Raw genomic sequence first — 19,931 nt, 5'->3', positions numbered from 1 at the left:
ATGACCTGAGGGTCGCGGAGACACACAACATGCATGCACGAGCGTGCACAAACACAGTCTCTCTCCCTCTGCTGAGCATCTGTCTGCCCGCCTGCTGACATCAAGACCTTTTCGGGTCATCAAGCCTTTCTCATCCACACACACACAGACTGAGATCCTCCCCATAAACACGTGCCGTAAATTTATCACTGACAGACCCTCTTCATTATGCAAACACCCTCACCAGCCTTCACATAGACGACCAAAATCTGCCCAAATACTAATGTTCTACTCTAAAATTGATTCACTTTACTAAATATGTAAGTTCATCTGATGAATATTGTTTAATTAAAACTATCAGTATGAAACACATGTTAAAAAAAACTTTGCTTATCATTTCATACTGCCTGAACTGACTGAATTACCTGCCTATTTGAAATCTGCTGCAGAACTTCCTCATTTCAACAATGAAAACAAAGAACTGGGACTAGAAAACAGAATCTGCTCTGCTTTACTGAACTCACATACTCCCTTAAGTTGAGCACCATTTACACTAAGTGCTAGGCTACTTGCATAAAGGGAATTATGACGTCTTTATCAAGAGTGAAACTGGCAGAAAAGGAGTTCTTCACTAGCTGTGTTTCCATGATGTATTGTTTCGAAGAATCAGAAAAAACTCACTTGAAGTGACATTTCACTTTTCTGATAGAGAGTTAACGTGCAGAATGGGTCATCTTTCAGATGTATGTTTCAACATGGCGAGCATGTAACCCCACATAACTAATCATCTGCTTCCACTCTTGTTATCTTTACTTCCCAAAAGCACGAAACATGTTCAGTGCCAGCAGACGTGAAAAAATAATTACAACTTTCCACCTCTGAAAACAATTCTTCTCAAGATTTCTCTCCATTTTTCTCTCATAGATGGCCAAAGTTGTGTGTTTCTTCCTCAAGGTACTTTACAGGTTGGCAAACAACTGCTTTTACTCCAAAACTGTTAACTAAAACAAATGTAATGCTCATGTTGCAGAATACATTTCAAAGGTTTGGTTCAAATTAACTTAACAATTACTGAAAACCACACTACTGCTCAAAACTACACTCATCACACTCACCAACACAGGGAGGTTTTTATGGTTCTTCTCTTACTTGTCTTCTTGATCTAAACTCCACCCATTAGCTGACCATCAATTCAAATTTGGTAAATCTTGGATTGTTTCACACTTCATCTGCTTGGACAGACAATGGCCGACAACACATCAAGCAATGCCTTTGCTTACATTAGCAAGCTGCATATAAAACTATACAGATTCTGTAACTGAGCAGCTCTCGTGGCGCAGATGGAGCACTGTCATACCAGCTGCTGAGTGTGGAGGGTGCACTACTTACTCATCATGCAAAAAAAACAAAAAAAACACCAAAGTTTTGATCACAACAAATTTTTTGGACTATTTCTTGCACAACTACTTCACGACGAAAAGGGAAAAACTGTGTTTGCTTCAGCAACCTTAGGTGTGATATCACTTATCTCGCTGTAGACATGAAGCTCATCATCTCACCTTGACTGAATCCAACAGGTCTTTTGGGAAAAACCGCTTCAAACCAACATCTTTTCTGAAAAGAGAACCGAGAGTGAGAGAGAGACACAGGAGGAAAAGATCAAAAATGTTTATCATGCTGTAATTACACTGAGGAATGTTAATTAGCGAGCTCTTTTGTCTTTATCTGATCTCAGCAGCATATTTTTTCTCTCTCCTGAGATGTTACTAACTACAGCTACAGCTAGGCAGACAGACAACTAAAGACAAGAAACAGAAAGCGATGACTAAGTGCTGACTAGAGAGCGCTACTCATCTTTTCCTAAAAGATGGGGGTTGAAAACAAACAGAAAAAGTATGAAAAGAGAGATGGAGAGAGGCAGAGAGGAGTACAAAGAGGGCGAGCACAGAGACAAAGAAAGATGTGCAGAGCTATAACAAGAAGCTACTAATGACTCATGCTCCTCTGGAGAAAAGACGAGTAGAGTGAAGAGAGTATGAGAAAGGCTGAAAGCTTATATCATATTTTCTGCCTCCTGTTTCCCCGCCACAGGTCGAATTTTTAATACAGTACTTGTATAACAGTTTGATGAGTGTACACAGCGTGAAACAGGGTTGAGAGTTCAAATTAAGTTCAACCTGTAAGTTGTAAATCCCACAAAAATACAATAAATGGCCTTTCGGATGCTGTCAAAACACTGGCAAACACTTGAGTATCGTTTAACTTCAGGCTCATGAAAGTATAACTTCTGTGTGGCACCTCTAAAGCTGTTCTCTCTCTCTCCAAATCAAAGCTGTGTCTATCACAGGAGCAACAATAAGTACAAACAGACTCAGAGAAATTACATAACCAAGCTGATCTCGGAGAACGAACACTGACAAAGGCGCACTGATTAAACACGTTGCATCGGCTCTGAAACCACAAGCACTACGGCCATGCACTGTACGCTCTGGGGCTGAAAAACTGAAAATGCAAACAAAAACCTGCCTGATGTTTTCAGACTAGTGTGAATGTGTTGACACAATCTCAATATATATTTGAGAGCAGGTATATAAAGATGCAAATGGTGCAAAAGTTTCGGATTCAATTGCAGTCAGTAACGCTTAATTTCGTTGACTTGGTTCACCTCCAGTTAATTCTTTCAAATGAATCCCTAGTGTAAATTTGTTTGCATGCAAGAGAAAGAGTAAAGTTTCCACTAACAAAGGACTAATTAATTAATATTTACTTGTGCTTTAGTGGGGCATGTCATTCAAATTTGTTTCTATTTTGCCTTCATGTAGCACCACATTATAAAGCTCTTCAAGGAAACATCTGGAAAGGTCCTACTGGAAGAGGAAAAAGTAAAAGCTGGGGTGAAAACTTTTAAAATAAATGGATGAAATAATTTATTTGTTAAGCTGAACAAAGAGGTCTTTGGTTCTTCTGCCAACAATTTAAAATTATTGCAGATTTGAGCCAACTAGAGGCAACAATACACAGAGTGTATTGGGAAATTTTGGCTACGAATGCTCAACAAGAGCCCAGCAGCTCCTGACAGCCAACTGTCAACTTGCTGTCTCGAAGCCCTAACAGCACTTTCCATCTCCCTCTCACTGGTTTAAAATATGCATGACACAACATCTTTTTCCAATCAACATAGAGAGGCTGCGAGGGAGAGACAGAGACAAAACAAAGAGGAGGAACGCAGGAGGAAAAGCAGACAGAAATAGAGGATATGGAGGTGAAACAGACGGAGAAAAACTTGGAAGATGAAAAAGAGAGACAGAGTAATAGTGGAGGAGAGACAGCGAGCATTCTTCGCAGTTAATTGGAGAGCTCGTTAGGCCGGATGGGCAGAAAGAAAGACATCAGTGGAAGAGGGCAGCTCATTAGAATCAGACTGTGTTAGAGCCAAGCCTCATTTAGACCTCAGTTTGTTAATTCTTTGCTGACATCCATCTTTCAGAGAACCCATAGTGGGAAAACACACAAAGAGTGTTGAACAATTGTTACTGGATTGTAAGAGCATTCTCTTTACCCCCAATAAATGCAGCATGTCAAATCACAGCGAGCAGCAATTTGCAGATGTGCACATTCAGCATCCCGCAACCTCCTAATGACCTGAAATCTATCGAGTTCTTCCAGATTTCTAGGAGCGTCATGGAAACCCTGCACTAGAAACTGATGTACCATGTTGTGTTTTCCTGATTTGTAACCGTGACTGCAGGGTTACAAAACAAGCTTCCAGGTAAAGCAAGGATGTGATTAAAAGGGACTGTTGTGCCAGAAACTGGAATGAAAGTGAGGAACCACAATGATGTGTGCTTCCAGAGTTTTGGGGTTTTTTTTGCTCATGGAGAAAATACTTACTCAAGTAGTTCATAGTTGGATTTCTTGTCCAGGGCGTTTCCTCTCATCTCTTTGAAGAACCTCCTGCAATAGAAATCACCAAGACACAAAGAAAGTGAGGTCACTGACTGCAGACACTCTCACATAAAGCAGTCATTTAAGGTTATCTCTCTTTAATGAAATAATTCAGATTTTAAATCGTATTCAGTTCTGCAAATACTACAAAAGACACAGTCCAATGAATTTATTTAAATAATGAAAAACAATGAGTGTGTAATGCTGGAAAGAATTATCAGTGTAGCTAAAGGACAAACAGAACTTCAGTGGTGAAAAGCACAACTTAAACAACAGCTACTCACAGCAAAAATGTAATATTTAATATCTGATGAGACCATATCCTTTATTTTTTGATAATAAAAGAAAATCTGCATGTAAAGGAATGGACACAGCACAGTGTTTTACCTGATTTCTAGACAGCCCAGTTTGAGAGCTACATCTTGTTCCACCTGATCCCCAATTTCTGTCATGTAGTCATTCTTCACCTGGGACACGAATACACACCAGAGAGATGTGCTTATTAAAACATTTACTTCTCAACATCAAATGGCAATCCATCCATTACACACACACACACACACACATACACACACAGTCCTACTGACCTAAATTATCCAAAGACAAACACACACAGCCTTCTAGCAGTGCCATATGCTTCAGTGCTGCCTGCTGGCACAAAATGAAATATGTTTGTGTGTCTGAGTGCCTCTGTGTGTTTGTACGTCTGTTTATGTCTGTACCTGGTGGTAAAAGTAGTTGAGCGTAGGTTTGTCTTCTGTAAACTGCTGCACAAAGCCCTTTGGTAAATACCGGATCCTTAGCTCATACCTACAGAGGAGGAGACGAAGATGGGTTATGCAAAGCCGCACCAATGCCATTATTGCACTTATAAAACAAAAAGGTACTAGCTGAAATTTGAACCTGAAACTTCTCTACTGCCTGAAATAATAATAACATTGGGGCCAGTGTTGCTGGTAGAAAGAACTTCAGGTGCATCAAGCAGAAAGTCTGAGCTACCAGCTTTGTATTAAATACTTAACACATACAATGTGCCTCTGGATAATTAATTAGGACATTCCAGTTGAATTAATAATGTGAAAGCATATTTAGAAGTTTACAGGAGAGGAGAGGAGAGGAGAGGAGAGGAAGATTGAGGGAGGTTCAGGAAGAAACACAGACGGAGTGAGTAAAAAAAAAGGACAATCACAATATGCAGAAAGCAAACAAAACAGGAGAATGTAAAATCAGTGTGTGGTTATTCCATCTCAAATCATCAGGTGCCATCTGCTTGACCGTCTCTAAGTTGCTTAAAACGTTTTTATCATAAACTACAGATAACTGAAATAGTATCTGTGAAATATTACATGAATATTTCAAGTATTTTACAAGATCATATTTTTTAAAAATTGCCTTTTGAGTCACTTTCAGCGTGTTTTGCTTTTTCTTTGTTTACATATTGGTATCTGACTCTATGTTATGATGGCAGTATTTCAGGAACTACTTAAGACAGAAATCTGAAATTTTCTGTTATTTCTCACCGTGCCATTTATTTAGAATCTGCAATTGTGGACAAGTAGATAAAATAATCTTTGATTGTGGGTGAGTAGAAATATGGAAAAAAAATTGAAGTTGAAAAGAAAAGTCACATCTTTGAGCAGACATTACAAACAAATTGATAATGCAGAAGTCAACAAGTGATATTTTCTGAACCATTGAAATTGCATGTCACAATAATACAAAACAAAATATTTCAAAAACATATTGCTACACAGCCTAATCTAAGCAGAACAGAGCTTCATATTTCAACATGCAAAAAGACGTCCTGAAAGTGGGTTTACAGAGAATTTAAAATATACTTTATCTCACAAAGTAGCTGATATACCATGCTTAAATTTCACAAAAACCTTTATAAATACCCATATTTTATGCCCTAAAAAAATTCAGCAGATCAAGAGTCAAGCAGACATTCCTCTAAAATCAGATTATCTTTGAGATGGAATGACTCTATAGCAGAAACACACAGGCACAGAGGGCAGTTGTTGACTTAGTCAGACAAAGCAGGCATCTGGTTCTCTCTCTGTCTTTATGTCCACAGTGCAAAGGGTCTCCACCTCACAATAGCATTAGTACTAAGACTGCCACAATAAAGGAAATATATACCAGAGCATTAACATCCAAACTACCGAGCCAACACACTGCACCACACACAAGGCCTCTCATCGCCATACAGCAGATGGGTCACACTATTTTTCCTGATACCATTAGCAGTAAATCCCTTTTGCTACTTTTAAATACAATACGACAGACTGCTGCAGCTTGCTGTTTCTGATTTTGACTGGATTTACAAGGACAAATAAGTCATGTCTAACAAAGGCACAGAACTGTTTATAAAGTGCAACCTTGCATTTTTTTTGAAAGAGGTGCTTGTTAAGGACCTACAAGCACCTGCCTCAGGGTCTAAGCTCAAATTAAAAAGAAAAAAATGTCTCCAGAACATCAGGTATAGCTCCTCTACCATGCTGGCGATTACATTTCTAATCTATTGAGGGGGAGTTTGGCTACCCACGTACACTGAGAAAAAGAAAAGGTGACTGCAAACAACACAGATTTCACAAGAACATTACTGTAGCCAAGGAGCCATGTTATCTTTAAAAAAATCACCTAAATTAAAACATTTATTAAAGTTAGACACTGAAAAATCTAAAAGAATCATTGGATTTTCACATGGCATGCAGGATGCATCCGGGACCAAATCTAAGCCTAAAATTGAGATATGTCAACAAAATCAATATATTCTACACGTCTCTTTTAAAAAAAATTGTCATAAGTATACTGTTTGCACTAACCGGATTCTATGAACAAAAAATTCTGCCTTCTTCAGTGCACCCGAGAAGTCAATAGTGGTTTAGTGGTGGCAGGTCATGTGAAAAAAATTCTGAGACTTCTCGACTGAACTGCAGGTCGTGTTTACACAGAGTAATTGGGATACAAGTATAGAAACAAATTAAACATGTAAGTAGGAGAATCATCTTTATTGTATTGTAAAGTTGGTTATCAAAAAAAAATTAACTTTCATCTTTTGTTTTTGTATGATTGATGGCATTTTAACTGAGTTCAGTTCTGAGTTCTCTCTACTTTTCCCACATTTTCTGAAGAGATTCAGGACTTAATATTGCAGTGAAAAGTGAGCCCACATAGAGTAAAAATGTGACAGGAGGAAAGAAACATTCAAAACTGTTTGGGGTTCTGAAGGTTAATTAAAGAAAATGTCTAATTAAGAAAAATGCTACATAAATAAAGTTTATTATTATTATGTTATTACTCAAAAAACACTGAACACAGTTGATTAAACAATAGATAAAAGGCATAAGTCATGGACATAAAAACTAGACCGATAAAACCGATAATACAGGTCAAGCAAAACTGTTAAAAGGTATTTTTCAGTTAATGTTTGTCACAGATTCACAGATGAGGGTTCAAACCATTCTGGAGCATCTCATAACCGGACATTCAACACCCTTTCAGCGGTTCGGTCATATACTTTCTATAGTATCATTGCGGTTTCTCTGTTGCCCTCTTGTTGCTTTACATCTATAGGCTGATCTGCAGTTTGATCCAGTGGCACTGAATGCATCATTTACCCTCCCGCAGCAAACTATGATGTCACCTCTGGTTCGTTACATTAGTGTTGACAACTGTCCAAACAGCAGAGTTTGGCAAATACAAGCACACAAACGTTGGCCTCGTCTTACCTCCACTCCTCGTTTGGCCGTGCCTGTTCGTATTTCTCTCTGACGTGGGACACGCCCATATCTGGGTGGAGCCAATGCACTTGATCTTTGGATTGGCTGTTACTGAGACGCAGGCCAAAACATGAAGTCCAACGCACTTTGTGGATGTCCAGAATCTTCTGGATGATGCCCTGCAGACCAACAGTGATAAAATAAAGGCACACACTGACTGAAAGTGATTAATTCTGCAGAAATTATTCTTGGCAGGTCCGTTGCGCTAAAATAAGGATATTTATGAAGTCTTTTCTCCCTATGGGTGGTCCAGTGTGTGCAGGTCAGTACGGTGTCTATTACATCAAACAGAGATGCACAGTGGGGATAAAATAACATTTAGCTAATCTGTCTTACCTCTCTGTGCCAACTGTGGTAATGCTGACATCTGGCATTTTACATCAGGCCAACCAGGGCATCAGTCTATGTCTGTACATGTGTGTGTAGGTGACTTAAAGCAATTTAACATGACATTCCCACCCAAACAAGTTGACAGACCTCATACACGCACGCACAATAATGCTCACAGAGCCATGTGTGTTGCCATGTAAAACGCTAGGGGGTCTGACCTAGATACTGAAGAAGAGTGGGATGAAAGGAGAGCAGAGGATTTTTGCAGTGACGTAGCCCGTATGACCACTAAAATTTGAGCAGCGCTAGGTAGTTTCTGCATCTGACAGTGGATCTAAAAGCATACTACTACGTAAAACGCACACACACCAATGTTGCCCTGAGGTTACATATATTTCCAAGCAAAATATTCTCATTGTGTTGAGTGTCCTTTATCAGAGTAGACAGCTAGGACCTTGAGCTGAGGACAAACAACAAAAAAAAAGTCGCCTTTAAATCTAGTGTTGGGTCTAAACTGCAACGTACAAGGCCTAGGGACAGACATGAACACCAAATACTATCACTCTGAAGGTTAGAATGTTCAGTTAGATAGACCAATATAAGGCTGGCATTACAATGCATTTGTTGTTGTCAGTAAATACTGTACATCAACATAAACCTACAATTTCAGAGCACAGTTTGAGCTGTTGTGGGACGCATTTAATTGCAAGGTGTTCCTAATACATACACATTCAGGACATAACGACACAAAATGAGTTTGTGTCTTCTTACCCTGACATCAGTTGCATCTCCATATCTGATATTGGAAGACCAGCAGCTGTTCTCAGTGTTGGACTCGAAGTGATGGAAGACTTTCAGAACCCTGTCCATGGAGCCGGCCATGATTCGGTCTGATCCTCCTGCACTCAGCCGCGACTTGGCACCTCCTAGGAGGGTGTGATTGAGGTTGGGGTCCAGGTAGGCTGTCGCCATGGTTTTCCCTGCTGACACTGCTGCTGCTAGGTGTCTGTCATATTCTGCCGAACAGAGGAGAGGACAGAAAATCATAGGTTAATAAAAAAAGGAAGAATTAAGTGGTCAATCAGAGGAAAGCAAAGTTAAGTATGTTAGCAAACTTCAGTCCTGAGGCCCATAAAATAAAACTAAACAAAACAATAAATGCTTGTGTATACCCATTCGCTTATTTTCTCTGTGAATAGCTCAACTATTTAACCCGGTGATTCCCAAGAAGGGACACTTCCAGCACGGAGGATACTTCTACAATAAATACGCGTATAATTTGTATGTTATTTATCACAAAATGCAGTTTACTCTGAGCCAAGACAGACCGAACACACACACAAATATCTGAATATGAGGTGTAAAAATAGCACTTTCGTGAGTTTGCATCCAAGCAGAGTAGGGGTGCAAATAATGTCTGACGTTATCATCAATTATATCCTAGATTTATTCATTAGTCGTCTGGTACATAAAGTGTATTAAATCGTGAAAAAACATGCCAATCACATTTTGTCCAGTCACAGAAAATCAGCGCTTTTTGCTTGATCTCATACAATTCATCAATAAAAAATGTTGCCAGAAATTTCCTGTCATTCTGCTAATCATTTGAATGCTTGTTTTTCTAGTGTTGTAACTCATTACTGTTAGTTACAATAGCTGTTGTACATCTGAATCCTGCTTGTCCTTTTTTCTCCTCAGTCCTCACTGTCCTTCTAGATGCAAACTTTGGACAGCATCTGATACAAACACAAACACAATGAACAATAAGTTGCCAGAAAGAGAAATAAAGACAAAAAAATTGTCATCAGGGTCAAGCACTTGCGTATTTAACTTAGAGAAAACAATGCACCACGGGCTGCCATAATTTCTGAATAAGAAGCTCCGACATTGACACACTTCCTGGAATTTCATTGTAACTTCATCTGGAAATGCCCGACAGGAGCTACCTTCTCTTTGTTAGTGTGGCAAAGGCAAGTGAGTGTGTGCTGTCGTCATCGTGACACTGAGATCTCTTTCACGCTCCATTTTCCTGCTTCCCTTTCTTCCTGTGTTTCTCCTCTCTCCTCCATTAAAGGAAAATGGATATGTTCTAGCAGGTAATTACACCTGAGAGAGTTGGAGAGAGCGTGCACACACAGACATAACTCAACAAAAAGACTGTAATGCTGTTGAGGGATGGATCACAGATGAAACAAGATGAAAATGTGCTCCCAACTTCCTCTGCCAATGGTGATGAATTTTATGTCAACAATTTAGTTCACTCTCCCTCTCTGTGACACACAAAACTTTTGCAAAGTATCAGTAGCTTTGGCTGTATACCAACTAAGTTCCCATGGAGTCAGGTATCACGCTGTGAGGGGTGGCTTCATGCTACTTGTGCTGTGTGTTTCTGTGTGTGTTTCTCTGTGTGTGTGTGTGTGTGAATGTGTGTGTGTGTGTGTGTGTGTGTGTGTGTGTGTGTGTGTGTGTGTGTGTGTGTGTGTGTGTGTGTGTGTGTGTGCGCAAATGAGACCTCATTCATACCTCTATCCCAACACATGGGGAAGGGGCTGCAGCCACTTGTCGCCATGGAAATACATGTCTGTCTCTCCCCGTGTCCGTCTGCACCGAGGACAGACAGGCAACTCGCTGTTTCACGACCACGCATCGCACGCAGCGAACTTCTCATGTACAAGAGCTGAATAAATAAACACGCTAAGATCCTGGCGCTAACGCAAGAAAACTCTCACATAATCCAAACACTAATTCACACACACAGAGTCACACAGAGAAACAAATCTTTCACTCCAGCTTTTGCCAACAATTACTTCCAAAGGGGTAGCAGCAGAAAACCTCGAAAAAGCCAGATCTTCAGTGTGTTGACACTTTGTATGGAGTGTGAAAGTCCCACAGAAAATATATCAACAGGGAAAAACAACATCGTCTGAAGAGCTTCTTGTCTGTGGCTGCCTTCCAAATCTTTTCCTGTTATCCAAAGTTGTACAAGACAAAAAAGATCCCAAGAGACGTAACGCTACTTTCATCCGCAAGCTTTCTCTCCTCCTCTTTTCTGTCCACTTCTGAATTACTCCTCAGCAGCCCCTCTCTGATGACAACACACTGTTTGTTTTATGTCCAATTTCTGCCCCATGACTGCGCTCCATAGTTACAGAGTTGCCGTGGAAGTGTCAAGCAACTGTTGCTCAGGAGAGAATTCGGGTTATTTTGCTCAGTGGAGTCCCTGTGTCGGTGAGAGCAGCGGTCCTCTGGCAAAAAGCTAACAGTCAAGTTGTGCAGTGTTGATCCAGAAAACCTTCAGTTAGTTAGCGGTCACAGAGGAGGAGAGGCAATTACTGTGCTCAGTAAGACACAAACACAAAGTTATCTTCTTCTCTTGGAAACAGAAAGTGAGAGAAAAGACGGAGCCACAAAAACAAAGGAGGCAGAGGGACAGAGAGAGAGAAATGCAGCGATTGTTTCAGGGTGAGAGGAAAAGGAGGACAGAGCAGCAAAACTGAAAGAAAGTTGGGGAACTGGGCAATGAGAGAGCTCAAGAGAGGGTTGCTGGAGTAGCAGGAGGAGCTAGAAGCTATTAATATGCTAATCCGGTCCCTTCTATTCAATGAAATCTCCTCCCACTTCTGTTTATGAAGCTGATCTCAGAACAGCCCTTATCTTCAGCTAAGAGAAGAGAAGAGAGGACACTCCTATGACTAAGCTCAGTTGTATCTGTTACATTAACTGAAACCAGAAACAAAAATAAATCCCAAATACAAAAACAAAGCACGTCTTAACTAAACAAAAATAAAACTACAGCTCCATTACCTCCCACTGTACATACGCCTTAATTGTCATACTGTTCACTGTTTAGTAATAAGATAGATAACTCTAAATAGAGATACCACTATCCTCTGCAGTATCTGCAACCACAATCACACCTTTAATTCTACCATTTCATGTCTAAATGGCCAGATTAGCCAACCACCTTAGGACAAATTACCAGAACATGCACATCCATCTTTCTGACAAAATTTTATGAACCCAAACTAAATAAATCAAATAAAAATTGAGAACATAAGAGCATTTCGCCAGCACAGATGTTGCCCTCTCCGTGCCCAGCATGTAAACTAGCAGCTGCTAGCAACGTGGCAAACAATCCACTTCCAAACCACAAGGTATCAATCGATCACGCTTCTTACTGCACGGTCGGTGTTTCGGAGGGATATACTGCCTCTATCTCATAGAATCAGTACAACATCCTGCAAGCAAGTGCCACTTATGGCTCTGAGTGTTACTGCTAACCAGATGCCAGGCGCCATCCATCAAACGGACTTTTATACGTTTGAACACAACTGAACAGGCCTTAACCAGTTACTGAACACACACACAAAAACCTTCACAAACACACAAAAATTTCAAATGTTAACTAAGCTTCTACTTCGGGCTACCTATCTGAGATGTCACTAGGATGTGCGTTTCTGTATGAGTGTGCACGCGTGGGCTTCCTATAATTTGCGGTCCATCTCAGGCATTGGCCATTGTTATGAAAATCTGGTGGGAGCAGGGGGTTTTTGTAGCGTGTGCACACGTGCGTGTGTGTGTGCGTGCGTGTGGACTATTGAAAGCCTTTTGTCAGAGGGCCGGATGTTGCTATGAATAGGAAGAGCTCTTTTGGGACTGAGCCAAAGTCTCTCTCTCTCTTTTTTTCTATTTGGTTCTGCATTTATGAACATATATATTAGCGAGGGAGGGAGGCACAACACACATTATCTACAAAAAGCAAAGAAAATATGAAAGCTGCTGCTAAACCTCAGATCTATACCGGCCACTTTGATGTGTTTTATGTGCTTGTTTCAATGCCTTCAATGTGAAATACACAAGTTATTTGATTTACAGCCATTTCTTAGATAAGAAATGATTATTTACTGCCTGCTATCTATATCACTCTATATTCATCTTCTCTTACTATCTGAACAAAATGTAGTAAGGTGAATATATAATTGTTGGACTTTTTGTAACATAGTGGACAGGTATCATAGTTGACATTTTTGCTGTTTTCAAGCTTAAAATCAACATGGCAGCCTATAATCAAACACCACATGACATTTTTACACAAAGATTCTTCTAAATATTATATATATAATTGAATAAAATTGAAATTGAAAGCTATTTATAAAGATATTGTAGTAAACCTGTTTACATGCCATAAATCCACTCTTGACTCACACACTACTTTATAATAAATAACTCAGTAAGCCTTGGAGTCTGGCCAGTCTTTTCTTCAGGAGGAAATGACATCATGTGGAGCAGGTCATGTGATCTGGAATTAACACACTTCCTTGAGAGGTGTTTTTGTAATGGGGAACTTAGTTGAAAGTGATTTCTTGGACACAGATACAGTTTGTTGTTTTCCATATAAAATTTGATATATTGCCAAAAAAGAAACATTTGTCAGGATGATCTCAACTTAATAAAAAGAACACAATCAAAACTATTTTTGAATCAGCTCATTTTACTATTGTTTAGCTAATTAGAAGGTGGTTGTTATTAAATTCGGCCGGTTATTTAGTTGACATTTTAGTGATATCCAGTCATTTTTTTATTAATGATTGTTTCCATAATAAATAATTATGGAATTTGTAAAGACACGAACATAAAAAAACTTTTTTTTTTTTTTTTTTTACTTTTAATAAACATGTATGCAAGATATATCCCATGGACTTCAAAAGTCTCTCAATTATATATTAACCCAGTAATTAAAATGTCTTCTTATCCTGGATGTGATGTGAATGTGTGCCTACATTTTTGAATGACAAATACACCTTATGGCTTTGCTGATCCAGTCAAAAAGGACAAAACAAACAAATGATTAGACTCTGACCATATTTAGTCTATAGAGTTTTATATATATACAGTTACAAAAGTTTTCTTGAAGCAGACACAGACAAAAAATAAAGTAAAACACACCTGACAAACAAAGTAAAATAAAACATAGGAACACTGTTATTATGCAGAAAACATCCTCTTCAACCAACCAGCTATTCTTCTTTTGTTACTTTCTTACTTCCTCACAGCTGGCAGCAAGCATTGTTAAACTCAAGTCATAATCAAGAGGGAAATGTTGAACACATTTTGACGCACTGAGGGGATAAAAAGGTATCATCTGATAAATTAATTACTCTAGGGTGGACAGAAAGAAGAAGTGCCACTTGTCTAGTTATGGTCACACATACTACTAATCTGCTAAAGTTAGTTACACTGGCAACTTAATTCATTCGTTATACCAGAACAGCAGCTTTCAGGGTACGGTGCCATGACACATCCATATCTGTGAGGGAAAACTCTTTGACACCCTCAGGTTGCTGGTGCTATATTGAGACTTTAAAGTAGCTTGAAAACAAACACATTTTGTATCTGGTACCACAGTGTGAAGATTATAATCAGTCACACAGTCTCACTCTCCCACACACACATAAATAGTCCCACTCTGACTGTTCTCTGTCTTGTTTAAGCCTGATATACTCACAAATATAACTCGCATAAATACATGAATGACTATTTTCTCATGAGTACGAGCACTCAGCAAGTCAAACAATTCTATTTTTTTACATAAAGAGCTGTATTAAAATTTATTGTCCTTAATACACTACATTATATTGGACATAGAAACTGACTAATCATAACTTTCTCCTTACTCAACATCACCACCTCAATCACATCTAAAGAATAAAAAAAACTCTGATCCCCAAGCAGCCTCTGGGAGTTTTTCACCCATGTCACATTTTTATTCACTGTGGGCTCATTTTTCACTAAAATATAAAGTCCTACACCTCTAAGGGAACAGCACAACTAATGCCAAAACAATGGCTCGAAGGAGAAAGAACTAAAAAAATGTCTTCTGTGCAGCATAACAAAGTCACAATGCCATCAATCATATAAAAAAGAAGGAACAAAAGCTGAATTTCTGTGACTATTTATTTTACAAAAATTGAAGAAAAAATATAAAAGAATTCAACATGTACAAGATATTTCCAAGTACCCAGAGTTATTATCAATAGTGGAAAAAAGGGGTCTCTATATACATCCATTGATTATTTTATTTATTACGTTTTCAATAAGTTTCAATACTTGTCTCCTATCTGCTCTATGCAAACACAGCCTGCAGTTCACGAGACTCTTTGTCCCAGCTGAATAAGTACTGGCTTCACAGTTGTGCATAGGAGCACACTGCTTTTTTTTTTTTTTTTTTAAAATAGATTCTGGATAATGCAAATGGAGAATGTTTAAATGAGACATGAAGAATACAATAATTCTGATGAAATATCATGATTTTCAGCTTAGATGTGGCTCAGTTTTCCCACTAAATGGCATTTCACAAAAGAGGTTTGAAAATTAGAAATCCTAAGATTCTTACAAATACTATACCTTTCAAACCTACTAGTAGGTTTAGGGGCTCAGAAGATTAATACTATAATGAAACTATATTCTCATCTTTGACAAAATAGCACACACTCAAGGTCAACCTTAAAGCAATTAAATGGACCTTTGATTAAGATTACTATATCAAACTGCAACCTGCCCACGGCTCTGAATGACCTTTCATGCTCTGTATGAGTGAATGAAACAGCTGAACAATCTAAATGGCTGTAGCAAGTGTTTGAGAGTCAACTACTCACCTGTGTAGTAGGCAATCCTGGAAATGTCTGAAAGACAAATGGAGAAAAAACAGAGTTAGCTGCTTTGTTTCTCTATGAGACGCTGAGCAAAGAAACCATCATGTCAGAACAAGAATTAAACTGAAGTTTATTTAATTAAATCCCACAGCAGGTGTCCACAATTCAGTTAGTGGATGTGAATTACAGAGGGGATGCCTTGGCCTGCTCTACAATATTTGTCAAGCTAAATAGATTAAAAATCAATCAACGTCCTGTTTTCACACACAGTTTTCAAAAGGATATTGATTCACTTTTTAAATCAATATCCCATTGTTACATCATTTACCCAGACTATTGATATGCTGACGCTTCATTGTTATGAAGACCTTAAGTGGGCAATCGCCACAGAACAGTGCTTTTGCTCATGTGTTCAGGTCTAGCAGCTGTGAGATGAAGATGTGGCAAAGGCTGTGATGTCTTGCCTTAGGTTAGACGGTAAAGTGCAACATGACAAAAAGGTGTTAGTTATTAGTAACTTATGTTAAAACCACAAATAGGCGCCCTCAAAATTACAGCTAAAAAAACAAAGAGAAAAGAATTACACAGCTTTGGATAGATGCAGGTAAAAAGGGTGAAGTGCAACATGACAGCGAACACGTACTAATTTCATTTACACTTGTACTTGACATGTTTTCACCATCTGTTTAGCACCCAACAGAAGATGGATTAACTAATGAGCTTACTCGATGCTCAGATCCGCACGAGATGTTTAAAAGGTGTATCAGCTCCTGTGAGACCTCCACTTAGAAAAAAAACACCCTTCTCTTACATTTTGGAGAACATAAAACTAGAAATAAAGCTATCAGGTCATTTCAATGTTGGATGGAAATAAACAAATACAGTTGATTGGGAAAAGCAAAACAAGACTTATCTGTCGCAAAATATTTCTCAAATTAAGCATAACTACCGGTATTGTTGTACTGTAAAAGTAAGCTATTTTTAGGAATTATTTTTAGAAAGTAATAATACACCCCATATGTGAAAAGACATTGTAACAAAATTTTAAAAAGTTGGACATTTAAATGCAAAATCCTGTATTAAATTCTCATTTGACGGGAAAAGTGATGATCCTGCTCTAATTATTGACTGACTCCTGTGGTACACTACATCACCTCAACTATACAGCTCCCCAACTCCCACAGGAAGCTCACAAGAAGCTATATGGGCACTTGACACCCACTTCTGGCAGTGATAGGGCTGTATGCAGGAGAAGGTCAAAAGGATAAGTGCCTAAGTGCTTTAGGCACCCTGATGTACACACACACAAACACTGGGTAAGCATGCACCCATAAACACACAAGGTGAAATGACAGAAGGGCAGTCAACAAAGATGATGTAATTGTAAGAAGTAAACCCACACACCAAAGGGGAATGTCATCAAGGTGACTCATGGTGTGTGTGTTATTGACAAAGGCTGTGTAATATAAAACCAGGACACTATACTGTTAGTGTGCATCAATCAATCAATCAATCAATCAATCAATCAATCAATCAATCAATCAAACTTTATTTATATAGCACTTGTCATACAGCTAAAATGCAACACAAAGTGCTTAACAACAGTTAAAAACATTACAAAAACAGAGAAAACCCATCCCTCCCGCTCTCCGTATATACAAATATATACACACAACTACACATACACACACCCACATACACACTCTCACCACTGACAGTAGGGAGACATGGCATGGCACTGAGGATCGTGGAAAACGCCTCCATTGGGGCCGTCCACACTGGGAGGAGTCACAGGCCATGACTGCTGGGGGCATCAGCACCAGGACCCCCCCGACCCCGACAGACATGGGGACCCCCACACCGAGGTGGGGAGCCCCCCAACCAGCCGGGCCGAAGGGACCCATGGACAGTACCCCCAGCAGGAGACAGGATACAGCCCCCAGTGTGGAGGACCCCCCTGAGGAAACACTGGAGTTAAAAAACTAAACACTTTAATGTATAAGATTGGAGAAAAGGCCTGATGTAAGATAAGTAAAATAAAGTGAACAGTTAAAAGAGCAAAAATACAAAAGATAACAAATAAAGAAGACTAAATGTAATCCCTATAATAAATAAAGTAGATTAAAAGATCTCAAAATAACATCATCTAAAAAACAGCAAGATAAACATCAACAACATAAAATAAGATAAAAACCTGATCAGAACATAAGAAGAATTTAAAAGGTCATTTAAAAGCGTGATTAAAAAGGTGTACAGGGTAGTGATGGTGTTAAAGAGATTGAATATGACATCATTACAGTAAGGAAACTTCCTGACAAGCACAATTCCATCTGAACTGCAAAGTTCTACTGACAAGCTCAGGTTTAGGAACAAAGATAAGTTGAATGAGACAGTGGTTTAAGTGTTAGTCTAGCCGATATTCACCCACATATATTTCATCTAATCTCCTCAGTTGCCGTGCATCCTGTGTCCACTGATCAAACCAAAGACAACCATTACATAAAGAGGTTAACTGTATCCTAAGTGGATAAAATGGTACACAGTAAACTGATCTGGACCAGTTCATGATGACAGCTTCTGTCTCAAAGTGCCTATAATGATATCTAGATAGACCTGAAACTTATAGACACCATCTGTCCCCTGGACACTACAAGAGCTCCACTCTATCTCTATTCGTCCTTCCTGGTCTCCCTGGTAGGAGTGCAGTAAGTGCTGTGTAGCCTGATATCTGTAGCCATACTAGCATTGCTGCCATCTAGACTGAAAACCAGAAGAGACAGTGGACCTTTTCATGTCTGAGGACCAACATTTGACAGCACCTGAAGAGCTGGTTTCAATTCTGCTCTCTTTATAGAAATCAGTAGATGAAACACATTTCAGCCTCCATGCATCTTGAATTTGACTGCATTATGCAAATGACTTTTTGTGATACATGCTGTACAGTTTACAGAATTTAAACGACGCAAATAACACAGCCAGAAAGTGCTAACTATAGCTTGCTATGAGTTGTTTTTTACGGCTTTATGATGTAGGAGTTCAAGCATGGTTCTAATTACACACCAGTCTGTTGAACAGTCTCTGCTGTATATCAAAGCAGGTATGTCTCCCTCTCTCCCTCACACACAGACACACACATGTGAACATGACTTGCCTGTGAACTGGCAAACAGCCCAAAACACCTGCTCCTCAAGCTGTGCTCAGAAACACTGGAGACAACAGGGGCAAGGATTCATTTTGTAGGTCTGTGCATAAGTTCTATTCTTTATCCCCCAAATTATTTCACACACGTCAAATTCACAAGCGCCCGTAAGTTTGTGTTTTGTGTTGTTGAAAGGTGAATACACTGCGGAATGATCTTTAAGTAACTCCAACTGTTTTCCAGTGACTCTGTGACCTCCACAAGCTGTTGTGGAGGAGTGTGAGAAAAATAAATCAAACACTTTAAGCAGTGCAAAATTCACTGTTAGTCCTATGCCAAAAACACACAATGCCCTCAGAGACGTAGCTAAAAAAAAAAAAGGAGAAAGGAACTAAAACAGTTGAGATTTTGCCTGTTGAAAATTTGTCCTCCTAATTCTTCCACATCTTACGCATTGTATTTCATCCCAGTGTCATTTAGATGTGTTGTTAGTGAAACTAAGTACGTGGGAGTTCCTGCTCAGTTGTTATTACTGTACACACTAAAAATCCAATAACACAAACAGAAAGCAAACTGTTAACTGCCGTTACATACACCTTCACAGACAGACTGAGATACATCTCAGTACAGACGTACACACACACAAACACAGTCTCCAAACTGTGTATAATTGCATGTTAATCACAGGTTTTTTGGTGACTGTAATTGGACAGAACAGTCACAAGAGAGTCTGCAATGCAATAATGTCTGAACTACTGGTCTCGGATGAGTAGTTAAATAAGATTCACAGACTGAGAGCGGTCAGAGAATAACTGAAGATGACAGAGACAGTTACAAGAAAAATTAAAACCCTCTCAGACAAGGAAGTTAACATATTCTTTCTTATGCATTTGAGCAAATTTTTACTTACTTATGAGATAATATATTTTTGTTTTGATGCTTTCCTTTAATATTTAGTAGCAACTTCAAATGTAAATCTATATGTCTAAATATTTATATATAAATTTTTTTTGCATATGGAGACAGTAAAGCGGAATCAGTCTGTGGTTTGTTAAAGCAGCTGTCAGGTTGGCTGGATGGAAGAAACAGCAACAAAATAGT

The 19,931-nt window shown here is 39.0% G+C and overlaps 1 protein-coding gene across 11 annotated transcripts in view; it reads right to left on the bottom strand.

Annotated features, from left to right (window-relative positions):
* The window catches only part of LOC111567389 (focal adhesion kinase 1-like), a 71,493-nt gene that overhangs the window by 37,598 nt on the left and 13,964 nt on the right, over positions 1-19,931 (bottom strand). For 3 of the 11 annotated variants that reach the window (XM_055017898.1, XM_055017897.1, XM_055017895.1), the window contains 7 exons: positions 15,695-15,721; positions 8,811-9,055; positions 7,659-7,828; positions 4,647-4,734; positions 4,312-4,391; positions 3,871-3,933; positions 1,539-1,593 (listed from right to left, as the gene is read on the bottom strand). In XM_055017898.1, the coding sequence (XP_054873873.1) occupies positions 1,539-1,593; positions 3,871-3,933; positions 4,312-4,391; positions 4,647-4,734; positions 7,659-7,828; positions 8,811-9,011 (657 nt within the window). In that variant the 5' untranslated portion in view covers positions 9,012-9,055; positions 15,695-15,721. Of the gene's footprint in view, positions 1-1,538; positions 1,594-3,870; positions 3,934-4,311; positions 4,392-4,646; positions 4,735-7,658; positions 7,829-8,810; positions 9,056-10,562; positions 11,480-15,694; positions 15,722-19,931 lie in introns of those variants that run through there. The other 8 variants (XM_023268492.3, XM_055017892.1, XM_055017893.1 and 5 more) reach the window with 4 other exon arrangements.

This window comes from Amphiprion ocellaris, chromosome 15 (genome assembly GCF_022539595.1).
Source record: "Amphiprion ocellaris isolate individual 3 ecotype Okinawa chromosome 15, ASM2253959v1, whole genome shotgun sequence".
Taxonomy (NCBI): Eukaryota; Metazoa; Chordata; class Actinopteri; family Pomacentridae; genus Amphiprion; species Amphiprion ocellaris.
The sequence above is the reverse complement of the archived record's forward strand: the minus strand, read 5'-3'. Positions and strand labels throughout refer to the sequence as shown.